Below are 22,647 nucleotides of genomic sequence, written 5' to 3'. Positions count from 1 at the left end.
TATTCCATTTAAAAAAACATAAGTTTGTGTCACCCTGTCAATACGGACGCCCCTGTATATTTGAAAATATTTTTAAAATATGACACTATGTGTGCCCCAACTTTTATCTAAATAACTTTTTTTTTGTATCTCTTACAACAAACGAGTAATTGGACTTTGTCACACTAATGCCCCACCCTGTACATACACAAAATAATATTATTGCTGTTTATTGAGTAAGAAGTGACACCGGTAGACGCCTGGAGGGGATTATTGGTCTAGTCATAATTGGTCAATTATCGAACACGATTAAAAATAATTAAATTACTAATATGGCTATTAATAAATAGGGATAGGTGATAAAAGGGAGAACATTAGGTATTGTACGTATTTTTAATTATTCTTCTTTTTTTTACACCATAAACATTGATGGGTCTTTGTCTGTCTTGCTATGCCCTTCCATTTAGGCCTTCCTTATGTCCTTCTAATGCATTGTCTTACATTTATAGTTTTCAAGTCGTCTTCTACGTCAAACAACCATTTTTTTTTCGTCTGCCTGTCAGCATCTATTGTAATGTTTTCGTTTTTGTCTTTGTATCTTCTTGCCTTTAGGAATATCCCAGCTATAGCCATTTTCAACTTTTCACAAATCTTACAATATCGCACAATTTGTTTAATTTTAATTCGTTAATTTTGTCGAACCTCGACAAATCCCCAGTGTCTCTCCGCCACCGCCTTCCGCCGCGACAACAACAAAATTTGCTTAGGGCACCATAATATGATGAAATGCATAGTTTGCGAGTCTATAAGGTACATACATACATTTATTTTTATTTATATACAGTCGGAAAATTGAAAGATTACCCACGCACGATCACATCAATCACTTATTTTGTATCTGCTGTCTTTTTCTATAACAAACGTTTGTTATTTGTAAAAAAAGACAGCAAATACAAAATAAGTGATTTATGTGATCGTTCATGGGTATTCTTTCATTTTCTGACTACTGAAGAGGTAAATTTTAGATGGCTATTAAAAAATAACGGTTGGTGATAGATAGAGCTCGGGAAATATGCAAAATGCATATTAAGTGCATATTTGCATATTTTGGATAAATTTTCTAAGTGCTATAAGTGTAACATAATATGCACAATATGCACTTAAAAATTTATCCAAAATATGCAAATATGCACTTAATATGCATTTTGCATATTTTCCGAGCTCTATCTATCACCAACCGTTATTTTTTAATAGCCATCTAAAATTTACCCCTTCAATATTCAGAAAATGAAAGAATACCCATGAACGATCACATCAATCACTTATTTTGTATTTGCTGTCTTTTTTTTACAAATAACAAAAGTTTGTTATAGAAAAAGACAGCAGATACAAAATAAGTGATTGATGTGATCGTTAGTGGGTAATCTTTCATTTTTCCGACTGTATATAAATAAAAATGAATGTAGTTATGTACCTTATAGACTCGCAAACTATGCATATTACGCATTTATTAAAATTGCATATTTTTAGACTTTTTTGCATTTTTTTTTGCATAGATGCATTTTAAAGAGATCTAAACAATAAATCTGAAAATTCTCGTTGAACCACTTTCCGGTAATATCCTTAATATCTGCCGTTTACAATTTATAAGGCGACGAATAAAGGAGACGAAGGGGACTCTACAATATGCAGTCACATTTTGTTAGTGAAAACATTTTGTTATTGTTAAGTGATGCTGCGCCATATGACAAGGGTGGACAACATTTAAAAATATGTTTCTCAAATTTGTTACTTGTCTAGAGCACGCGTCTGCTACAAATAGAGTAGCAGGATGCTACAAACTGTAAGGATGGAATTTACAATGGTCAATACCCTTGTATCACATATAAAAACATATTTTTAAAAGCATTTTTTGCGAGTATATGTGTATAAAGATCGTTTACCTAATGTGCCTTTACCACCTGAACTCGTGATAACTAGATGGAGAACATGGTTAAATTCTGTAAATTTTATAACCGATAATTTTGAGGGAATTAGAGACGTCATTTTTGTAGTTTCGATGTAGACATAACTCAGGTGATCTGAAAAATGTGTGGATGATTCAAGAAAACCGTTATTAAAAAGTAATTTGACACATATCCAAAATTCAAAAATTTTTTGTAAATGTTGCTTAGCCAATTACTAAATTAGAAAAGCGAAACATTTCTTTAGAACAAAGTATTGAAATTATCAATTCATTAAATGAAATGATTAAACACCTTAATGAAACCAATAAAGTGTATCATAAATCTGCACGGTGTTAAAGAAAAATGAGGGATATCAAAACAAAAATTAAAAAAATATTATTAAGATGGGGAAATGTGAAGATAATTTAATTTTATAGGTAGAACCCTTAATTAAACAATATTTTAAGTTTGCTACTTTAACTTCATGTGAACTAGAAAGAAGTTTTTCCGTGTATGCTTAAACAATTACAATCAGATATACCTACGACTGTTTATCTGTAGAAAATTTAGAAAAACGTTTTACAATGTATAGTTTTATTAATAATTGTAATAATAAATAATAAAGAATGATGATAAATATAAAGAATAAAAAATGAATATAATGATGTAGTTGTACAAATTTCAATAAATATTTTTTATGACTTCAGCATAAAATAAATATTTTTTAGCAAATACCTCGGCAGTTCATTGGCATCAAATAAATAATTAAATACCTTCAAAACAAGGATTACTGCGTTTTTTTATTTATATGCATTAAATGCATAAAAGCATATTTAAGTGCATATTTCAACTGTTTTTGTGCATATTTGCATGCATATTTTAGGGTTTTTAAGTGCATATTTCCCGAGCTCTAGTGATAGAAAACTGAAAATTTAGGGTTGAGTGTATATTTTGGTTCTACATCATATAAAATTAAAAAAGAAAAGTTTGCCCAAAAAAATAAAAAGAAATATGGGGGGGGCAAGCCCCCTTTTTACTTAGGTTGGTGGTACCAACTCAGAAACCATCCCGGGTTCATGTACAACAACTTTGATTAAGGTCATCATATGATGAAATGCATAGTTTGCGAGTACATACATTCATTTTTATTTATACATAGAGAAGATGTAAATTTTAGATGGCTTTAAAAATAACGGTTGCTGCTAGAAAAGTGAAAATTTAGGGTTGAATGCATATTTTGGTTCTACATCATATAAAATTAAAAAATAACTGTTTGTCAAAAAAAATAAAAAGTAATTATGGGGAGGCAAGCCCCCTTTTTACTTAGGTTGGTGGTACCAACTCAGAAACCATCCCGGGTTCATGTACAACAACTTTCATTAAGGTCATCATATGATGAAATGCATAGTTTGCGAGTCTATAAGGTACATACATACATACATACATGCATACATACATACATACATACATACATACATACATACATACATACAAATATTCATTTTTATTTATATAGATATACACTTTCTAAACATACATTTAAATCTACAGGATGATTCACGCAAAACTAGCTTAGTTCATAAGCTGTATTTTTAATGGAACACCCTGTATGTTTTTATATTTTTCAAAGCTGCTTAACAACCTGATGTAAACGAACTTTATTGTGTAGGGTGTATTATAAACAACACGGGGTGAAATTTTAAAATTACATAATATAATCTATGGAATAAAATATATAGGTTGGTACACCACTTATGGAATAAAATTGTTTGTGTCATTATTTTGAAAAAATCATAAAAAACCCTAGGATACCTCAACTTTTAAATTAAGATGGACGGTTTAAAAACATAAATTTAAATATACAGGGTTTCACGTAAGTCTAGCATAGTCTTTGATGTTTAGTTTCCGTCTCTCTTCGACCGTACTATTCTATTTTTTGTTGTCATTCGGCTTATGTGGTCGTTCCATTCTACTCTTCTGTTTTTCACCCAGTTATTAATGTTGTCCACCTTGCATCTTTGTCGTATATCTGCACTTCTAGCTCTATCCCATAGTGTTTTACCATCGATTTTTCGAAATGTTTTCATCTCCGCTGTTTCGCGTAATCTTTTTGTCGCCTCTCTGTCGGGCCGTGTTTCTGTCGCTTTTGTCATTATTGGTCTGATAACTGTTTTGTAGATTCTGCCTTTCATTTTTTTTTCCGATATTTTTAGTTCTCCACATTGTGTCATTCAGGCAACCTGCGGCTCTCTTTGCTCTATTCACTTGTTCTTCCACTTCTGTTTCGAGCCTCCCGTAACTATATACTGTGATGCCTAGATATTATTTAAACTACATCACTTTTTCTATTATCTTACCCTCCAGCTCCAGTTTACATCTTATTGGACTTGCTGCCATAACCATGCATTCTTGTCTTTTCTGGGGGAAATTAACATGTTAAATTTTCTGGCGGTTATGTTAAATTGGTGCAGCATACGTTGCACCATCATCTTTACTTTATTTGAAGTTGTTTTTCTTCCATTTGGTATCCTATTTTAGTTCTAGTTTTTTTTTATTATTTCATGCATGATCAGGTTAAACAATAAAGGACTCAAGGAATCGCCCTATCTTATCCCATTGCCATTTTTTAAATCTGTATCAATCTATTTTATTGATGTTTGTTGTTAATTTTCTTAGCTTTAGTAGTATTTAGTAGTTTGACGCTCTTCCGTTAAGATAAAAAGGTATTATTTTTTTCAGAATGGCCCAACCATTCATAATATCCAAACTACTAACAATTTACGAAAAATATATAAAAGAAAACATCATAGATGATTATTTATACTCAGGATTGATAGTAGCCACTTCATTTGTCAATGTAATCCTGCTCCATAGATTCAATTTGACAATGATGCAAGTTGGTATTAAGATAAGAATAATTTCGTGTTCTGTGATATATAGGAAAGCTTTAAGACAGAAAATCTGCTTTATAGCGGAGACTACGATTAGACAGATGGTGAATTTGCTTTCTTATGATGTAGGAAGATTTGATCAAACGCAATCATTTATAGATTTTGAGAAGGCGTTTGATAGGGTTCAACATGATAGGCTGTTTGAATATCTAGAAATGATTGGAATATATGATAAAGATCTGAGACTTTTACAACTTCTATATTGGAATCAAGAAGCTTCTATTCTGGTAGGCGGCAAAGATACAGACAAAATTTGCATTCAAAGAGGTGTCAGACAGAGTTGTGTGTTGTCCCCAACTTTGTTTAACGTTTACTCGGAAATAACTTTTAACGAAGCCTCAGAAGGGCAATGTGGAGTTCGAATCGGGTGAGAAACTATTAACAACATCAGATATGCATATATGACAATGCAATCATGGCTGAAAGTATCGAAGATTTTCCTTGTAGATCGAGTCACTAGAGAATGCTCTAATAACGGACTTAGCATAAATACAACAAAGACTAAGTTACTTGTGGTTAGTAAAAAAGACGTCGGCCCTATGCAACTAATTGTCAGTAATGAACCAATAACAAAAAAGTTAACCATTTTATATACCTAGGATGTTGGATAAATGAGACACTAAATCCGGATGAAGAAATTAAAACTCGTAAAGAAATTGCAAAAGAGGCAAACTTTTATCTATTTTGAGCAATTATCAGCTGAATTTACAACTAAGAATCAAGTTCCTAAAATGTTATGTGTATCTTGTATTACCATATGGATGTGAAACCTGGATCATCAAGGTTAACATGATGAACAAATTAGAAGCCTTCGAGATATGGTCATATCGTAGACTGCTCAGAATATTTTTTGGGTTCAACACATTTCGAACAGAGAAGTCTTAAACAGAGTAGGTCAAGGCGAAGGTGACTTAATGAAGACGATAAAAAAGAGAAGACTTGAATATCTGGGGCATATAATGAGGTAGCAGATATAGGATACTGCAGCTAATAATAAACGGAAAGATCGACGAGAAAAGAGGAATTGGTAGGAAGAAATATTCATGACTCCAAAACCTTCGTCAGTGGACTGGTTTATCAGCAGGGGAATTATTATATGTCGCGCAAGATCGAAAACTTAAAGAAGAAAATACAGTCGTGTGCAAAAAATTCGATCCATGACATTATTTATTTACCATTTTTCCAAATGTGGCTTCATGATATCTTATATGTCCAAAGATATTTTATACCGATTACGATACTAACCAGGGTATATTGTTGAGAATGCAAATAGGAAAAGAGCTATTAACTACGATAAAGACGGCCAAAATATAATACCTCGGGGAGACTGCTGCAACTTATCTTCTACTTAACAGGGAAAAGTAGAAAAACGATGACCAAGGAGGCGAAGGATATCCTGGTTGAAAGATCTACGTAGTTGATTCAACACAACCACCACAAATATTTTCAAATCAGCAGTGTACAAAGTACAGATTGCCATGATGGTCGCCAACATCCGAAACTGATAGGCACTACAATAAGAAGATTTAGATCTAATGTTTCTCCTTAAATTAATGCTCACTTTCTAAGTGAATTATTCCATTTGTTAAATTATTTATAATTATTTATATTATTGATCTGTTGTTAATTTTCTTCGTTTAATTCTTTATTTAGTTTGACGTTCTTCAGTTTAGTTAAAACAATGTTTTTTTTTTCAGAATGGCCCAACCATTTATAATATCAAAACTACTAACCATTTATGAAAAAGATCCCAAAGAAAACATCAATGATGTTTATTTGTACTCAGGATTGATAGTAGCGACTTCACTTGTCAACGTAATCCTGCTCCATAGATTCAATTTGGCAATGATGCAAGTTGGTATGAAGATGAGAATAGCTTCGTGTTCTGTGATATATAGGAAAGCTTTAAGACTTAGCAAATCTGCACTAGCGGAAACTACCATTGGGCAAATGGTAAATTTACTTTCTAATGATGTAGGAAGATTTGATCAAGCTGTACATCATCTTCATTATTTCTATATCGCTCCAATACAGGCACTTATTGTGATGGTGTTTTTATATGTCGTTGTTGGATGGACAGCCCTTCTTGGAACATTATTTTTGTTACTCTCTATACCCTTACAATGTAAGTATTAATGTAAGATATAATTCAACTTTGGATTTCAGTATAAAGCTAGTTAGTCCAGGGCGCATCAGTTTTGAGATTGACGTTGAGACGTGACTCATATTTTTTTGCAGAAATTGCTTTAAATTAACTCATATAATCATAATTGAGTTATTCTCCCACTCAAAAAGGTCCGGGTTTCGGGTTATAAAAGTCCTGTTTAAACAATCAAAATGTCAAAAAATGAAGGAAAAATTCGATTTTTTTCTTCGTTTTTTGAATATAACCTTAAAAGTCTTCGCTTTCGAGAAAAGTTGCACTGACATGAAAGTTGCGTAATTAAATTTCCTGCACAATAGAATTGGTTAGAAATTTTAAAAATTTTCACCCCTGTTTCAAAATAGTAATAATTGCGAAAAAAACATAAAAAACAAGTATTGGCATTTTACGTTTTTCAAACATTTATGCTACACTTAGGACCTTCATATTTTACACAGAAAAACTTTATGATATAGTAAAAGAATACTGTAAATTTCATTCCGATCGGTTTAATAGATTTTGCAAAATAAATTTTGAAATCCACCTTTCGCAAAAAGATTCGTTTTTTCAAAATGTTGCAGGACTGAAAATAAAGCAGGTGGCAAGTTGAAAGTTGAAGGTCTTTTGCGTATAGAAGAATACTGTATCTTTAATTTGCAATTTGCAAAATTAAAATCGGTTAACTACCACGGTGTCAGGAATTTTTTTAAATAAACATTAATTTTTGAAAATATTCTGCTTTAGGCGCGATTCGATTGAGGGTAAAATTGTACATAAATCTGCGCGCCTGCGCACAAAGACAGTATGTAGTTCCTTGCTAATCTTTCAAGATAGGTGTTTATGTATCTGTGTCCGTGCAAATAAGTCATTAAAAGAATATATTAGTGTTTTTAATAAATGTATTATTTATTATAATTCTTGTGTTTCTGGATTTGTGTTTCTCTGTAGTAAAATATTTATATTATGTAATATTTATATGTAATAATATTTCTCTTGTCGCCGTGTTGTGTAATTAAATCCGAAACTTACATGTCAATTAGAAGGACCTCGCTGGTGTAGTTGCTAGGGCGTTAGCTCCGAGATTGGAATGACGCGGGTTCGAATCCTGGGCGATTCATATTTTTTTTATTGAAGTTATACTTCTTTAGGCGCGATTGAGATTGAGGGTGAATTTATATTAATCTGCGCGCATGCGCACACCGACAGTATGGTATTAGTCGTTATACGGGCTCTGATTGGGTGTTGAAATGATCTGTTAATAATAAATAATTGTTCAATATGAAGGTAAACAAAAAATGTATAATATATTAGTTTTATTGTTATGAGGACAGAAACAAAAAAGTTTAAAATTGTAGTGACTTTTAAATAGTTTTTAAAGCAACAGGTACGTAATAATTGTAAATGTATCATAGGTACCTACCTATTTGAACCTACCAAAATACATAGTATGTAATACTTTTATTTACATAATTTGATTACCATCAAAATTTCTATCAATATTCACCTAATATATTGTTTTCCTACTCTATGTTTTGTTGTATTTTTTCAATTCTAAATCATTTCAAGTCAAAATCAAAATACTTTCATTTAATTCAAAAATTTCAAAAGTTTAATCCGTTTAGTTAGTCGATCTTCGCATATAATGACACATTGTCTCCGTGGCGAAGCGTTTAAGGCGAATGAACCCCAATACAACGCCAATACCAACCGCGCTGATAAGCTGGTTCGAATCCCAATAGAAACTTTTATTATTTTATTTTTCTTTATACATTTTATGATTGTAAGTATATTTATTATATAATTTTATTTTCAGAAAATACGTATTTAGTTAAAAAATTTTCCGACAATTAATGTTCAGAAATCATTTGTGGCATTTTTAATGTGTTTGTGTGTGTTTTAGTCTTTTATTATTTTAATTTTTGGCACTGTTTTAATAAAAATGTTTGAGAAGTAGTAAGTATAAATTAGTTTAATATTTAAATAAAATATAAATAAAAAGTATATTAATTTCGTTTAAATCATATAATAGAAGTATAACTTCTTACTTGCGTACAAAGTATACACAAATTCTTTTTTTTTTGGTTGTTTTAATAAAAAAAATTTGAAAGTGGTAGATAAGAAAGTTAGTTTAATTTTTAAATAAAATACAAATAACCTGTTAAGTATATTTACTTCGTTGAAATTACCTATATAATAGAAGAAGATCTTCTTACGTACGTACAAAGTACACACACATTCGTTTTTGGTGCTACCCTCAGGACAGCGGTGTTCGATTTACACAAGTTGATTTCCACCAAAATTTCTTCCAATCTTTATTTATTATATTATTTTCTGACTCTATATTTTGTTGTATTTTAATTCCACAAAAATCAAACTAATTTGATTATTGTTTGTGAAATATTCTTTAAACAATTGCATATGTTTAAAAATAACAAACTTTCATTCTCTAAGTTAAAATATATGAACAAAGAAAGTTTTTGCTAAAAAAGTGTTATTTCAAAGGACAGAGTATGTGTTTTTATCTGACAATAAACAAATGTATTTATTTATATCGAAATGTAATAAAAATAAAAATTTATAAATAATTATCAAAGGTCATTGGAATGCCCAATCAGAGCAAACGTATACGCTGTCCTGCGCGTAGCACCAAAAATTAACGTTTATTTAAAATAATTCCTGGCGTCGTGGTTGTTAACCGATTTTAATTTTGCAAATTGCAAATGAAAGGTACAGTATTCTTATATATGTAAAGAAAATTCAACTTGCTGTCTGCTTTATTTTCAGTCCTGCAACATTTTGAAAAAATATTTTTTTTTGCGAAAGCTGGATTGCGAAATTTATTTTGCAAAATCTGTTAAACCGATCTTAATGGAATTTACAGTATTTTTTTACTATATTATAAAGTTTTTCTGGTTGAAGTCTGAAGGTCCTAAGCGTAGCTTAAACGGTTGAAAAACGTAAAATTCGAATACTTGTTTTTTATGGTTTTTCGCAATTATTGCTATTTTGCAATAAGGGTGACAATTTTTAAAAATTTTAACTAATCCTATATTGTACGAAATTTAATTACGCAACTTTTATTTCAGTGCAAGTTTTCTGGAAAATGAATACTTTTAAAGTTATAATCATAAAACGAAGAAAAATATCGATTTTTTCCTTAATTTTTTTGACAATTTGATTTTTTAAACAATGTTCCGGACCGTTTTGAGTGGGAGGATAACTCAAATATTATTATATGAATTATTTTCAAGCAGTTTTGGCAAAAACATATGAGCCACCTCTCAACATCCAAATGTACTAATATTTTTACAGATGCTCCGTGGTCTAGGAATCTACTTAAAGCAATGATATAAAAATATTAGGAAATTATTAGTCTTGCAATTCGACTGATCCGTAGTAGTTCTATCATATAACTCTGCATTTCAGGTATGAATGACACTAGATACACAAGTTACTTGGAAATGCGTCATCGAGAAAATCTCAAAACTATAAATTCCTGACAGTACACTTTATTATAAGCGATTAAAAAGGAGAGCGACGTTAACTGACACTTTAGCGTCTGTCCTTTTTCTATATGTCCACTACACATTCTTTGGTTTAAACTATCCTAAACTCTTTTCCATAATGTAATCTCACTTACCTATGATTTCCGAGCATGTATGAGTTCCTAGCAACTAGCTCACAAACTTTCTGCAAAACAAGCCGCTATTTCTAAAGTTCTCGCTTACTTACTTATTCCTCTTCACTCGAAACGGAGCATATGGCGTCAGTTCTCTGCCTTCATTATGTCCTATCCTTTGTACCAATCTTTATTTATGCCCAGGTTTTCCCAATAGTATTAATTTCTTTCTCGACACTTCGTTTCCACGTTTCGACGGGTCTACCTGATTTTATCTTTTCGTGTGGTGTGTATTCTAGGGCTTTCTCGCTAGGTCTGTCAGGTTTCCTTAGTGTGTCAAATCGGCAAACAGGTGTATGTTCTCAGAAAAGTTGATAGTAAGAAAAAAAATGTTTTATTAATTAGCTAAGTATTTTCAGCAAATCACGTGCCATTATCAAAGCTTCGTCTTATAGGTATAAATCCTTCATAGAAAAGTAATTCGCAAACAACACATTAAAATGTAGTTCACAGCTGTGCACTTGAACTCACAATGGTTTAGCGCAGCCCTATTGTCTTTTTAAAAATAAAAAAGAGTTTGGATGTGATTTTATTAATTGTAAAGGGTTTTTACACCTGAGACCTGTGGCTTAGCCCAGCATCTATACATTTTAATGTGTTGTTTGGCAATTACTTTTCAATGAAGGATTTATACCTATAGGACGAAGCTCTGATGATGGCACGTTATGTGCTGAAATTACTTAGCTAATTAATAAAAAAATTATTACACACTATCAGCTTTTTTGAGAACGTACACCTGTTTGCCGGTTTGACCTACTTAGAAGCGTTTACAAGTCATACAGTCTTTTTCAATTCCTTAGTGTGTGCCCCATACAACTCCATTTCCTTTTGCGTATGGTCTTAGATATATGTTTCCATTTAGTTCTTGTCCATAACTCTTGGTTTCATATACGGTTTGGCCAGTAAATATTAAGAATCTTCCTTAGGCATTTATTTATGAACACCTGTATCTCCACGATACATTTTCTTGACACTTGCACAAATTTCTGCTCGGTATAGTAGCACAGTCTTCACGTTGCTGTTGAATAATCGTATCTTGATTTTACTTGTCATCTGACGTGAAGACCACATTTTCCTTAGCATACTGAATGCTTTTTAGCTATTCCTATTCTCCGTTTTACGTCCTCTGTCTAAAATTGTGCCTCCCAGTGATATTCCCATTTCTCTTGGTGTATTTATTTTCATTATCTTAGTTTTTCTGACGTCTATGTTAAGTCTGACCTTCTTCCCTACCTCAGCTACTTTTTCAGTTTTGCGTTGCATTTGTTGTCTTTTTTTCTAAACTTTTTTCTAAATTTCTTATGTTTTTAAAACTGTATTAACACGCAATACTATGTTCATTGTATTTAAACTTATATTATTTTTAGCATGGTTGGGCAAGAAAACTTCGCAGTTCAGATTGAAAACTGCAACTCGTACCGATGAAAGGGTAAGGCTAATGAATGAAATCATATCTGGAATTCAAGTAATCAAAATGTACACTTGGGAATACCCATTTGCCAAATTAGTTGAGTTAGTTAGAGGGTAAGTAGATCAAGTTTACTTTTTAAGTAATTTTTAGTGGCATTTTACGATTTACTTTTTGTATATTTTGGGAGTCAAACGCAAATGTATATGTTATATAAGTAACCGCCTTTGCTGATTAAGGCACTGAAATCTCAAAAACCATTCGCTCTAGAAAGCCAGTAGTACTTTTTAACAGCTGTTTGTTTTTTGACTTTTGTTTGCTTTTTTGACGTGTTTTAAAAAATGACGTATAGGGGGAAGAACGATTTTTGAGCTGTCAGTAAATATTACTCTTATTTTGAACCATTTACATCCGTATTAAAATATTAAAACCTTGAATTATTCATGTCTGTTGGTTCGTATGAAAACACAACTCCACAATAGAATGGCATATAATGTGTCTATTAAGAGCTTATAAGTAACCCAAGGATGGTACTAGAGGGAAAAAATTTGACCTACGACATTTGGTTCCAGAGTTGCAACATGAGTACTGTTTTAAAATCGTCGAAATACTACTATCGATATATATTATTCGACGTGCCTCTGCAAGATGACAAGAAATATATTCTTCCGGAATTAAGCCTGTCTGTCCGTCCGTATGTCTGTCCGTGAACAGAACTGCTCCGTTATTAGAGCAGATAGAATGGCAAAATTACGTGCTGAATCAAACCTTATTTTGGAAACAGGGAGAAAAAGAAGAATTTACTGTGGTTTTCAATGGTTGTAATTTACCTCTATTCTTCAATTTCCAAAAATGTTTTGGTGATAGTGTTTTGTTAAAATCAAACAGCTAAAAATCTACAATTTTGGGAAAGTTTTGAAAATTGTTGTTACAAACATTACCAATTATTGTTTATAATAGCTTACTAATTTAAGTCTGACTCACTTAGTTAAATAAATTGATATCCAAACACATTATACATATGAAAAATTTAACTTCATATTTTACACAATTTGTGAAGTGGACACGCTAATTAATTTTTTTTAGTCTGGGTACTATAAGTGCACAGCTGGGAAAAATATTATTTCCTGTTTTTACACAATCTTACTTAAAATAGTCACCCTATAACAAAGGTGCATTTTCCAGGAAAATAATGGTCAAAATTTGGTTAAATAATTTTTTTAAATAATTGGAAAATTTCGTTTTTTTTTCTTGAATAAGTTTTTTCAGATTATTTCACCTATTTTGAGCAAAAAATATTATTAGTAACTTTTAGTAACTAAAATATTTCGTTTTCGGGTTATAAATAAATTAAAGTCTAAATAAGTAGACAAGGCGAAAACGGCGGGTTCGTTGGAGAAAATATTCCCATGAGATTTTTTTGCATAATCACATTCGTGAGACAACCCAGAATAAGGTTCAAGAAGTCGCCCACGCGATAAGTGGTCCAATTTTTTTTAACATTTTTTTTAATCAAATTGCAAAAATCAATGTTGTCGAACTAGACTAATTTTTTTTTGGATTTTTCGGACCATTCCGGACAAAAAAGGTCTCTTGTAATTTTCCTCTAAAGTTGATCGCGTTCGAGTTATAAGCAATTTAAAATTTGGAAAGCGCGAAAATGTCCATTTTTAAGACTTAATAACTCAGTTAAAAATTATTATTTAGAAAGTCAGAAAGTGACTAAATCAAATTTAAAGCCCTCCCTACATGATCCTGAAGAAATTTGTGTCATTAATTTATTACTAAGCTGTTATTTTTAATTATTAATAATGAGCGATAAGATCGTATTGACGCGGCTGTAAATGTGAGTGCGAGTGAGATTCGCCATTGGACTGCCTGAAGTCATCTCTTTCGCACTCATCATGGACGGCCGCCTAATACGTGCATGCTGCTCATTATTATAACTAAAAAATAACAACTTAGTAATCAAATAATGGCAAACATTTCTACAGGATCTTGTAGGAAGGGATTTAAACTTTGATTTAGTCGCTTTCTGACTTTCATAGTAATAACTTTTAACCGAGTTATTAAGCCTTGAAAATCGCCATTTTTCGTTTTTTTTTTCAATTTTAAAATGCTTTTATCTCGAAAACGATCAACTTTAGAGAAAAATTATAAGAGACCTTTTTTATCCAGAATGGTCCAAAGCACCTGAAAAAATTGTCCGGGCCGAAAATATTGATGTTTACAATTTAATTAAAAAAAAATTGTTAAAAAAAATTTGGACCACTTTTCGCGTGGGCGACTTATTGAATCTCATTCTGAATGTCTCACGAATCTGATTATGCAAAAAACTCTCATGAAATATTTTCTCCAAAGAACCCGCCGTTTTCATCTTGTCTAAAGCGCGAAATTTGTCATTTTTAAGACTCGATTACTTAGTGAAAAATTAATATTTTAAGTCTGAAAGACTTTGTAACAGTCATATTACACCTAAAACTCCGTTTTACATGATGCCAAATTTTCGAATTCCCGAATTTTTGTCCATAATTTAATTGTAACCCATTGTTTTTAATTATTGTTCGTGCCTCCATACTACCCGGACTATTTAACAAACAACATTTATATGAACTATTTTTATATGACAAACATTTATATTGAACCTAAACAAATAATAAATATTTACACAACATTAACACTAATCAAATATAATTAGTAGATACGTTGAATACTTATACTCTATATTCGTCGGGTATGATCTTACAAAATTTCATGAATCCATTCATTTGGTAACGTCAATCTACGAACAAAATTTCGTCAGTCTCATACTCACTTCTTTCTTTCTTTCTCATACTCACTCTCATACATTTCTTAACCAGAAAGGTTAAATTTTTTGAACACAAATGGAAAGGTTTCGTCTCACATATGATTGTAAATATAATCCCTTTAATGCAAGAGATTAATATTAAAAAATAACTCTTGTCAAAAAATGCAGTAAACTGCAAGTTACTATATTGGGTAAGCGTAAATCATATTTGAACCATTTTAACCTTCCGCCGGTAAGGTGAATTCTTGTAACATAGTTGGTAACGTCGGTCTACGACACCGACTTTTTTAATAATGAATATCTTAGGTTGTGATTTTGTGTTAATATTTTAATGTGACTAAATGTTTAATATAACTATATTTAAATAACAATATAGTAAGAAATGATCAATATTTATTTATATTCGGGACAAAAATGCACATTAAAAAAAGTGTCTTCTTTTTGATACTAACATAATTGATAAACAAATTACAAAAACATGTCAAGTTTTTGAATACAAAATATCAACAAACATATCGACAAGGGTTGAAATGTCACAAAAAAAAATAAAATTATTCAACAAATGTCCAACACAAACTGAAATTATTGTCCGTTTGTTTCCTCACTTTTTATACACTCCACTGCACCGCACTGTACGGTTCTGGTTCGAAATTAGCAACAATTTCGTCAAAAAGTTGTTGCAACCTGATTTGTTCTCTTTCATAATCAATATTTACATACAACTCCTAAAATTAACATCTATTATTTAAACTGACTATGGACCAAAAACGACAAAAACTTACCGTTAAGTATAACATAAATGGTAACCTCGGTCTCTCACACCGTCAGGTCAAATAACATATGAACTATCCACACTTGGCCATAGATTTTTCAAGACGAAATAGTGTGATGAGAATTTGAAAGCTACCTGGCCGCGCGGACAAAAAAATAAGCGCATTTGAGTTTTACCGCGAAAAATCCATTACGTCGGTGTCAGGGACCGTACGTTACCACTCGAAGGTTAAAGGACTATCAATAATTCTATAAAAAACTAAAAATTAAAGTATATTTTTATGAGTAGTCGATAACTGTTAAATTAAAAAAGGCAACTAACTATATTATTATAAAATATAGAAAACAAGTCAAGAATATGGTCTGCAGCAATCACTGACTTTCTTCATATTCATGTTTCCTTGTTTAATACAGGAATTTTCGTTATTGCTATTGTATTAAATAGTGTGTTGTTACTGCCTTCTGGTTCTAATTAATTAAAAAGACTAAACACGTCTTACTATACATTATATTTTATTCACTGGTATCCAATATCTAAACAATGACATTAATGATTCATAGCGCCTCGCCTTACTACATACTAACTTCTAATAATTATTTGTATATCTATATCCGTACTGATTGCTCAGCGTGTTTTTATACCTATCTGAACCATAACAAATATAGTTCAAGTTCACTCGTAATAAACATGTGATACAAACTATAAGCTATTGTTTTTATGTATGTTCAATACCCTAAAGGTTAATAACATCATATTTAAATTATGATTTATACAGAGGGTTCATAATATACCACATCTCCGCCGTTTTAAAAAAAGAAAGTCCTAAGAAGAGAAGAAGAATATCTGACGGTATATTCCTCTTTCCCTTTTACAAAATGTTTATGGTTATTGTACCTAATACCATTTTCAAAAATTAAATTTCCTAACTATGCTAACTAACTGTAACATGGTACGTTTCAGAGTTTTTTTTTTAATCCTAAAAATTGTTTATTATTGTCACTAATTCACTTTCTGTTCCGTCTTGCTTTTTAGTCTTTTCTCCATTCACAAAACAGTGTCCACATAAAAACAGTGACTAAACCTATCGGGATTTTTAATATAGTCTTTTAGTGCCTATATGCATCTCCTATAAGCAGGGGAATAATCTAATCTACCTAACTAAAAATCTCGTATCTAACTAAAAGTCCTAAGCTAAGCTAGTATTACTCGAATAAGTAAAAAAAATGTATCTTTTACTCTATTAATAATTCCTATTTCAGTCTTTTTTTGATTTATTTATATATGTCTTACTAACTTTAAAATAATGTACCTATAATAAAAATGTAATCTCTCTAAAAAACTTCTAATGTGTCTCTAAAAACTTCTAATAACTCTCTTGTACCTATAATAAAGATTTAATCTCTGTTGCTGAATGTCTAAAAATTTCACTTTTTGTGTCCCTTTGCTTACTATCTACTAACACTTATTGTAAGATATTGTCTATCCTTAATTCAAACACTTCCATTTTCCGCGAAAATTTAACCTGAATTCATTATATACATTTAAAAATAAGTTATTTATAATTTACATTACTTTAGAGCAAAAAAAATTTACAACTTTAATTCTTAGACATAATTCAATGATTAGCTACTTATTTGCTTAGTATCTTCTTAATTTTGCTTCTTTTCTTGCAATTTTTATGTGTCTTCTTTCATTTTTCCCACATATTTTAATAAAAAAAATTATCTTTTTTTCTCTTCTTCTTCTTGTCTGGTACTACAACTCATATAATTCATTTTTCTTCATATAATAGCACTTCTACAGTGTACATAATTCATCTTCATATACATACTTCATATAACAATCATATATCATTTATCTCATATATCATTTCATATAACATCATAATCATCACTTCATATACTAGCTCCGATACCTTCGTTTTACCTTAATAAAAGAGGTTTCACTCGGATGTCTTAGTTCTCCGCCAATATTAACCCGAATTTTCGCCCTGATCTGTACGCACCATTAAGGTGGTATAGTTAACTCAAAACACGAAATAGGTATTTTATGCGGTTCAAATTCTTCTAAAAATATCACAACCTCAATCCCTTGCTTTGAGGCCGTTGTTTATTCACGAAAAATCATGAATAAAATAGGTACCCTTCAAACACACAGAGTGGGTCTCTAATAAGCTTTCAAGCTTCTATAAATCACTTAGTACCTTCCTAATTTGACAAGAGCAGTGGGTTTCTCATTGTCTCTAGTTGCCTCATAATATTTAGCTTATAATATTGTTAGTTCTTCTTCTTATCTATATAGTTCTTCTTCAAATTCCTTATCTCGACTCATCAGATCGGTTCGTTAAAAATATATCTCTTGCTTATAGCAATGTTTGTTGTATGTCATCCCTAATCATTATTCATTAAAAAAAATCATTTATATATCATTAGTCACACAAAAGTTATTAATTCAAGTTCATATCATAAAAAAATTTAACACAAAATCGATAAAAATGTATCTAAAAGATCAATAACAAAAACAACTGCTAATAAAATTCAATAAAAATTCAAAAATAGCATATGCAAAAGTTAGATAAAAATATTCAAAATCAGTTCATATCTCAAAATTCGATAGAAATTTTTGAAAAAAAATTCGAGATTCCATAAAATATTCAAAAATAACCGGACTAAAAATCGAAATCGAATTTTTCAAATAAATTCAATAAAAATTCAAAATTCAATAAAAATTCAATAATAACATATATAATAAACTTTGATAAAAATATTCAATTCAAAAAATCACTTCATGTTTCAAAATTCATAGATAAAAAAAATCGATACTTCATAAATTATTCAAAAATCAGCAAAGATAAATATTCAATGTTCAATATTAATATAAAAACGAGGGAAGCATTTTTAATAAAGATAGACATTCTTACTTACATTTTTTATCACTTTGTCTTTGTTCCCTGGGTTCTCTGCATCTTCGTCCTGGTCCATCTTCGCCGTCTCCGTTTCCAATTTGTTACCGCCATCTCTGCTCCTTTCAGAAGACCTCCTCTAATCTGCAGGATCAGCCATGTTTTAAATAGTGTGTTTTACTGCCTTCTGTTTCTAATTAATTAAAAAGACTAAACACGTCTTACTATACATTATATTTTATTCACTGGTATCCAATATCTAAACAATGCCATTAATGATTCATAGCGCCTCGCCTTACTACATACTAACTTCTAATAATTATTTGTATATCTATATCCATACTGATTGCTCAGCGTGTTTTTATACCTATCTGAACCATAACAAATATAGTTCAAGTTCACTCGTAATAAACATGTGATACAAACTATAAGCTATTGTTTTTATGTATGTTCAATACCTTAAAGGTTAATAACATCATATTTAAATTATGATTTATACAGAGGGTTCATAATATACCACACTATATTTTTTTTATACGAGAGGATAAAAACCGTCAGCTTGACATCATACAAGTATATTGACGACAAAAACTGTCAGTTTGACGTCATACAAGTATATTTTATCATCTCATACCGCCTTGGAGACGATTCACATGAAGGAAATTCATAAACAGCAACAATTCCAGAAATTCTAGAAAAAATATCGTATTAAAAAATTATAATATATTTATTAGAAGCCCTAGGCCTCTTATTGGGCAAAGTAAGCAATATTTTGATTAATGTATGAAGTTTCAGAAAGTGTTACGCTAAGACCGAACTCATTAGATCGAAAAGCACTTTACCGAAACCTCAGACCGAACAGTAGGAGACCGAAAAGCATTAGGTACATAATACAGGGTGCTCAAAAAGGATTGTACTCTGAGTAAGGATAACATCAACCTCACTTCACCCTTTATCCATAATGGTTGTTGTCATAATCATGAAATTCAAATTAGAAGCAAATAAAATTACCCTTAATTTCTTTTTACTTGTCACAGTAAAAAAATAAGTCAAATGTAATTACAACTAAATGTCATTTGGATGCTTATTAGAAATAGTTAAAATGGTGTTAACGTCACTCTACCCTTAATTTATTTTTACCCTTACTAATTTGTTTAACGGATGAAAATTATTTTATATCAGACTGTACAATACAGTACTGTACTGTACACAGCCTATAAAATAACACAAAAAAAAACACAATTAACAAAGAGACAGATATACAAAATATTAGCATAATTTACTGCAATCTTTTTAAATTTATGTACCATTTCGGTCGAATTCTGTTCGGTATAGTGAGGTTTCGGTAAAGTGCTTTTCGGTCTAATGAGTTCGGTCTACTGCTTTCGGTATAATGATTTCGGTCTAATGTCGTGTACCCGCTAAAATACACTCACCGGCACGAAAAACGGGCATCCCAAAAAATGGGTCATTTTTGATATCTCGTGTGTCCTAAACCTGTTGTCCGATTTAATTAATTTGTTTAATATGCTCTAGCCTTATTCTTTAGCAATATCGCTGTAATAATATTGTTTCCAAACAGGTAAATTTTCATTGTATACCGGGTGTACCAATCAATCTGGATTTTTCTCTCAATTTTCACGACACCCTGTGGAATATTCTAGCCTTTATAAAATATTGAAATTAAAACCCAACTATAGCCCCAGGTTTTCTTAACCTTCTGTTTTGTTATTTATTCGCTTATGTTGGATAATAAAAAAGTTAGGGCCTTAAAGAACTAGCCATGTGCTTTATCAATACAGAGTGTTTCTAAATAAATGCGACAAACTTTAAGGGGTAATTCTGCATGAAAAATAATGACCGTGTGCTTAATAAACCTATGTCCGCAAATGCTTCGTTTTCGAGATACGGGATGTTGAATTTTTTCTTACAAACTGACGATTTATTTATTGCTCTAGAACCGGTTGAGATGCGAATTAAATTTGGTAGGTTTTAAGAGGTAGTCAAAATAGAAAACGAGATATCAAAAGCAATAGAAATACGTAGAGGAGTAAGACAGGGATGCATTTTGTCACCACTGCTATTTAATGTATATAGTGAAAGCATCTGTCAGGAAGCCCTTTTGCAAGCAAATGAAGGAATCGTAATCAATGGAGAGGTTGTAAATAATATTCGATACGCAGACGACACTGTACTAGTTGCAAGAACAGTAGAAGAATTACAACGATTACTTACAAACATAAATATTGCTTGCAACAATTATGGCATAAACATTAATATCAAAAAAACCAAGTATATGGTCTTCAGTAAAATCATGACACAACCAGCACATATTAGTATAAACGGCATTCAAATTGAAAAAGTATTGTTATAAATACTTGGGAACTTTAATAAACGAAACTGAAGACCAAAACAATGAAATAAAAAGACGTATCGAAATTGCCAGGGCCACCTTCATAAAGATGAGAAAATTCTTCTGCAACAGACATATAAGCATCCCTCTACGATTAAGAATGCTAAGTGGCTACGTATTTAACACGCTATTATACGGTGTAGAGGCCTGGACTCTCAAACAGAACAACATAAAAAATATTGAAAGTTTCGAGATGTGGTGCTACCGTCGAATGCTGAAGATAAGTTGGGTTGAAAGAATCACAAATCTTGAAGTAATACGAAGGATAGGAAGAGACCCAGAAATTTTATTAACGATAAAACGAAGAAAACTCGAGTATTTGGGTCACCTGATGAGAGGTCATAAATACGCATTACTTCAAAATATAATGCAAGGAAAAATAGAAGGAAAACGGAATCCAGGCCGTAGAAGAATGTCGTGGATGCGGAATTTGAGAGAGTGGTTTGGCTGCACCACTAATGAACGTTTTAGGTCAGCTGTAAATAAAGTCAGGGTAGCCTTGATGATTTCCAATCTCCGATAGGAGTGGCACAAGAAGAAGAAGAAGAGGTAGTCATTGCGCATTTTTTGACATACTCACCATTGGCGTGCATGCGGGTAATATAACCCGTATGCACGTCAATGGTGAATATAACATTTTTAATTATATATCAAAAAATGCGAAATACCTACCTCTTAAAACCTACCAAATTTAATTTGCATATCTCAACCGGTTCTAGAGCAATAAATAAATCGTTAATTTGTAAGAAAAAATTCAACATCCCGTATCACGAAAACGAAGCATTTGCGGACATAGGTTTATCAAGCAAACGATCATTATTTTTCATGCAGAATTACCCCTTAAAGTTTGTCGCACTTATTTAGAAACACCCTGTATTGATAAAGAACATGGTTAGTTGTTAAAGTTCCTACTTTTTTATTATCCAGCATAAGCGAATAAATAAAAAAACAGAACGTTAAGAAAACCTGAGGCTATAGTTGCCCGTTTTTCGTGCCGGTGAGTGTATATCTACACACACCGATTTTGCACGGTCGATTTTACATCGGCCGTCCAAATTCCGATAGTGAACCACATGTTAGAACGGAACATTTTACACACGCCGGCACCGATATGCGGTCGGCCTGTGGGAAATTTCCCGTTCGCACATGTGATTCTCTATGGACGGTCGATATAAAATCGACCGACCAAAATCCGAGTATGTGTAAGCGGTACTTGAGAAGTGTTCGCTAAAAATACTTTTCAAATAGTAATAGAAATAAAATCCATAAAGATAAAAAGTTACGAAGTCGGTTACAAGTCCAGCTACTCGAATCTTTCCAATATATTAGACCTGGATCCCGCGTACCACAAAAATATTGATTAATAACAAGCTGAAAATTTGGTAATAGCTTAAGGGTGTCCAGTCGGACAAACTTTGATGTATGGGAACACTGGAAGAGGGGAAGTTTTAATTGTGGGACAGGTTAAAAATTTGGAACGTCAGACTACGAAAATGTTCCATGTATTTTGTCGGACAGAACTTCCAATTGATTTGTTACCATTTCATTAAACTCTAATGCAAAAATCAACTATATGTATATTTCTAATAACGGTGATTATGATTGAATATCTTAAAAGCTATTGTGGATTAATATTACTTGAGTT

At 31.4% G+C, this 22,647-nt stretch overlaps 1 protein-coding gene across 1 annotated transcript in view; it reads left to right on the top strand.

Moving 5' to 3' along the window:
* The window catches only part of LOC126891712 (probable multidrug resistance-associated protein lethal(2)03659), a 138,455-nt gene that overhangs the window by 61,144 nt on the left and 54,664 nt on the right, over window positions 1-22,647 (top strand). Inside the window, exons 4-5 of the mRNA XM_050660976.1 lie at window positions 6,574-7,001; window positions 12,066-12,222. Coding sequence (XP_050516933.1) covers window positions 6,574-7,001; window positions 12,066-12,222 — 585 coding nt within the window. The remainder of the gene's footprint in view (window positions 1-6,573; window positions 7,002-12,065; window positions 12,223-22,647) is intronic.

This window comes from Diabrotica virgifera, chromosome 9, assembly GCF_917563875.1.
Source record: "Diabrotica virgifera virgifera chromosome 9, PGI_DIABVI_V3a".
Lineage (NCBI taxonomy): Eukaryota > Metazoa > Arthropoda > Insecta > Coleoptera > Chrysomelidae > Diabrotica > Diabrotica virgifera.
Note: the sequence above shows the minus strand (reverse complement) of the source record. Positions and strands in the feature narration are given on the sequence as shown.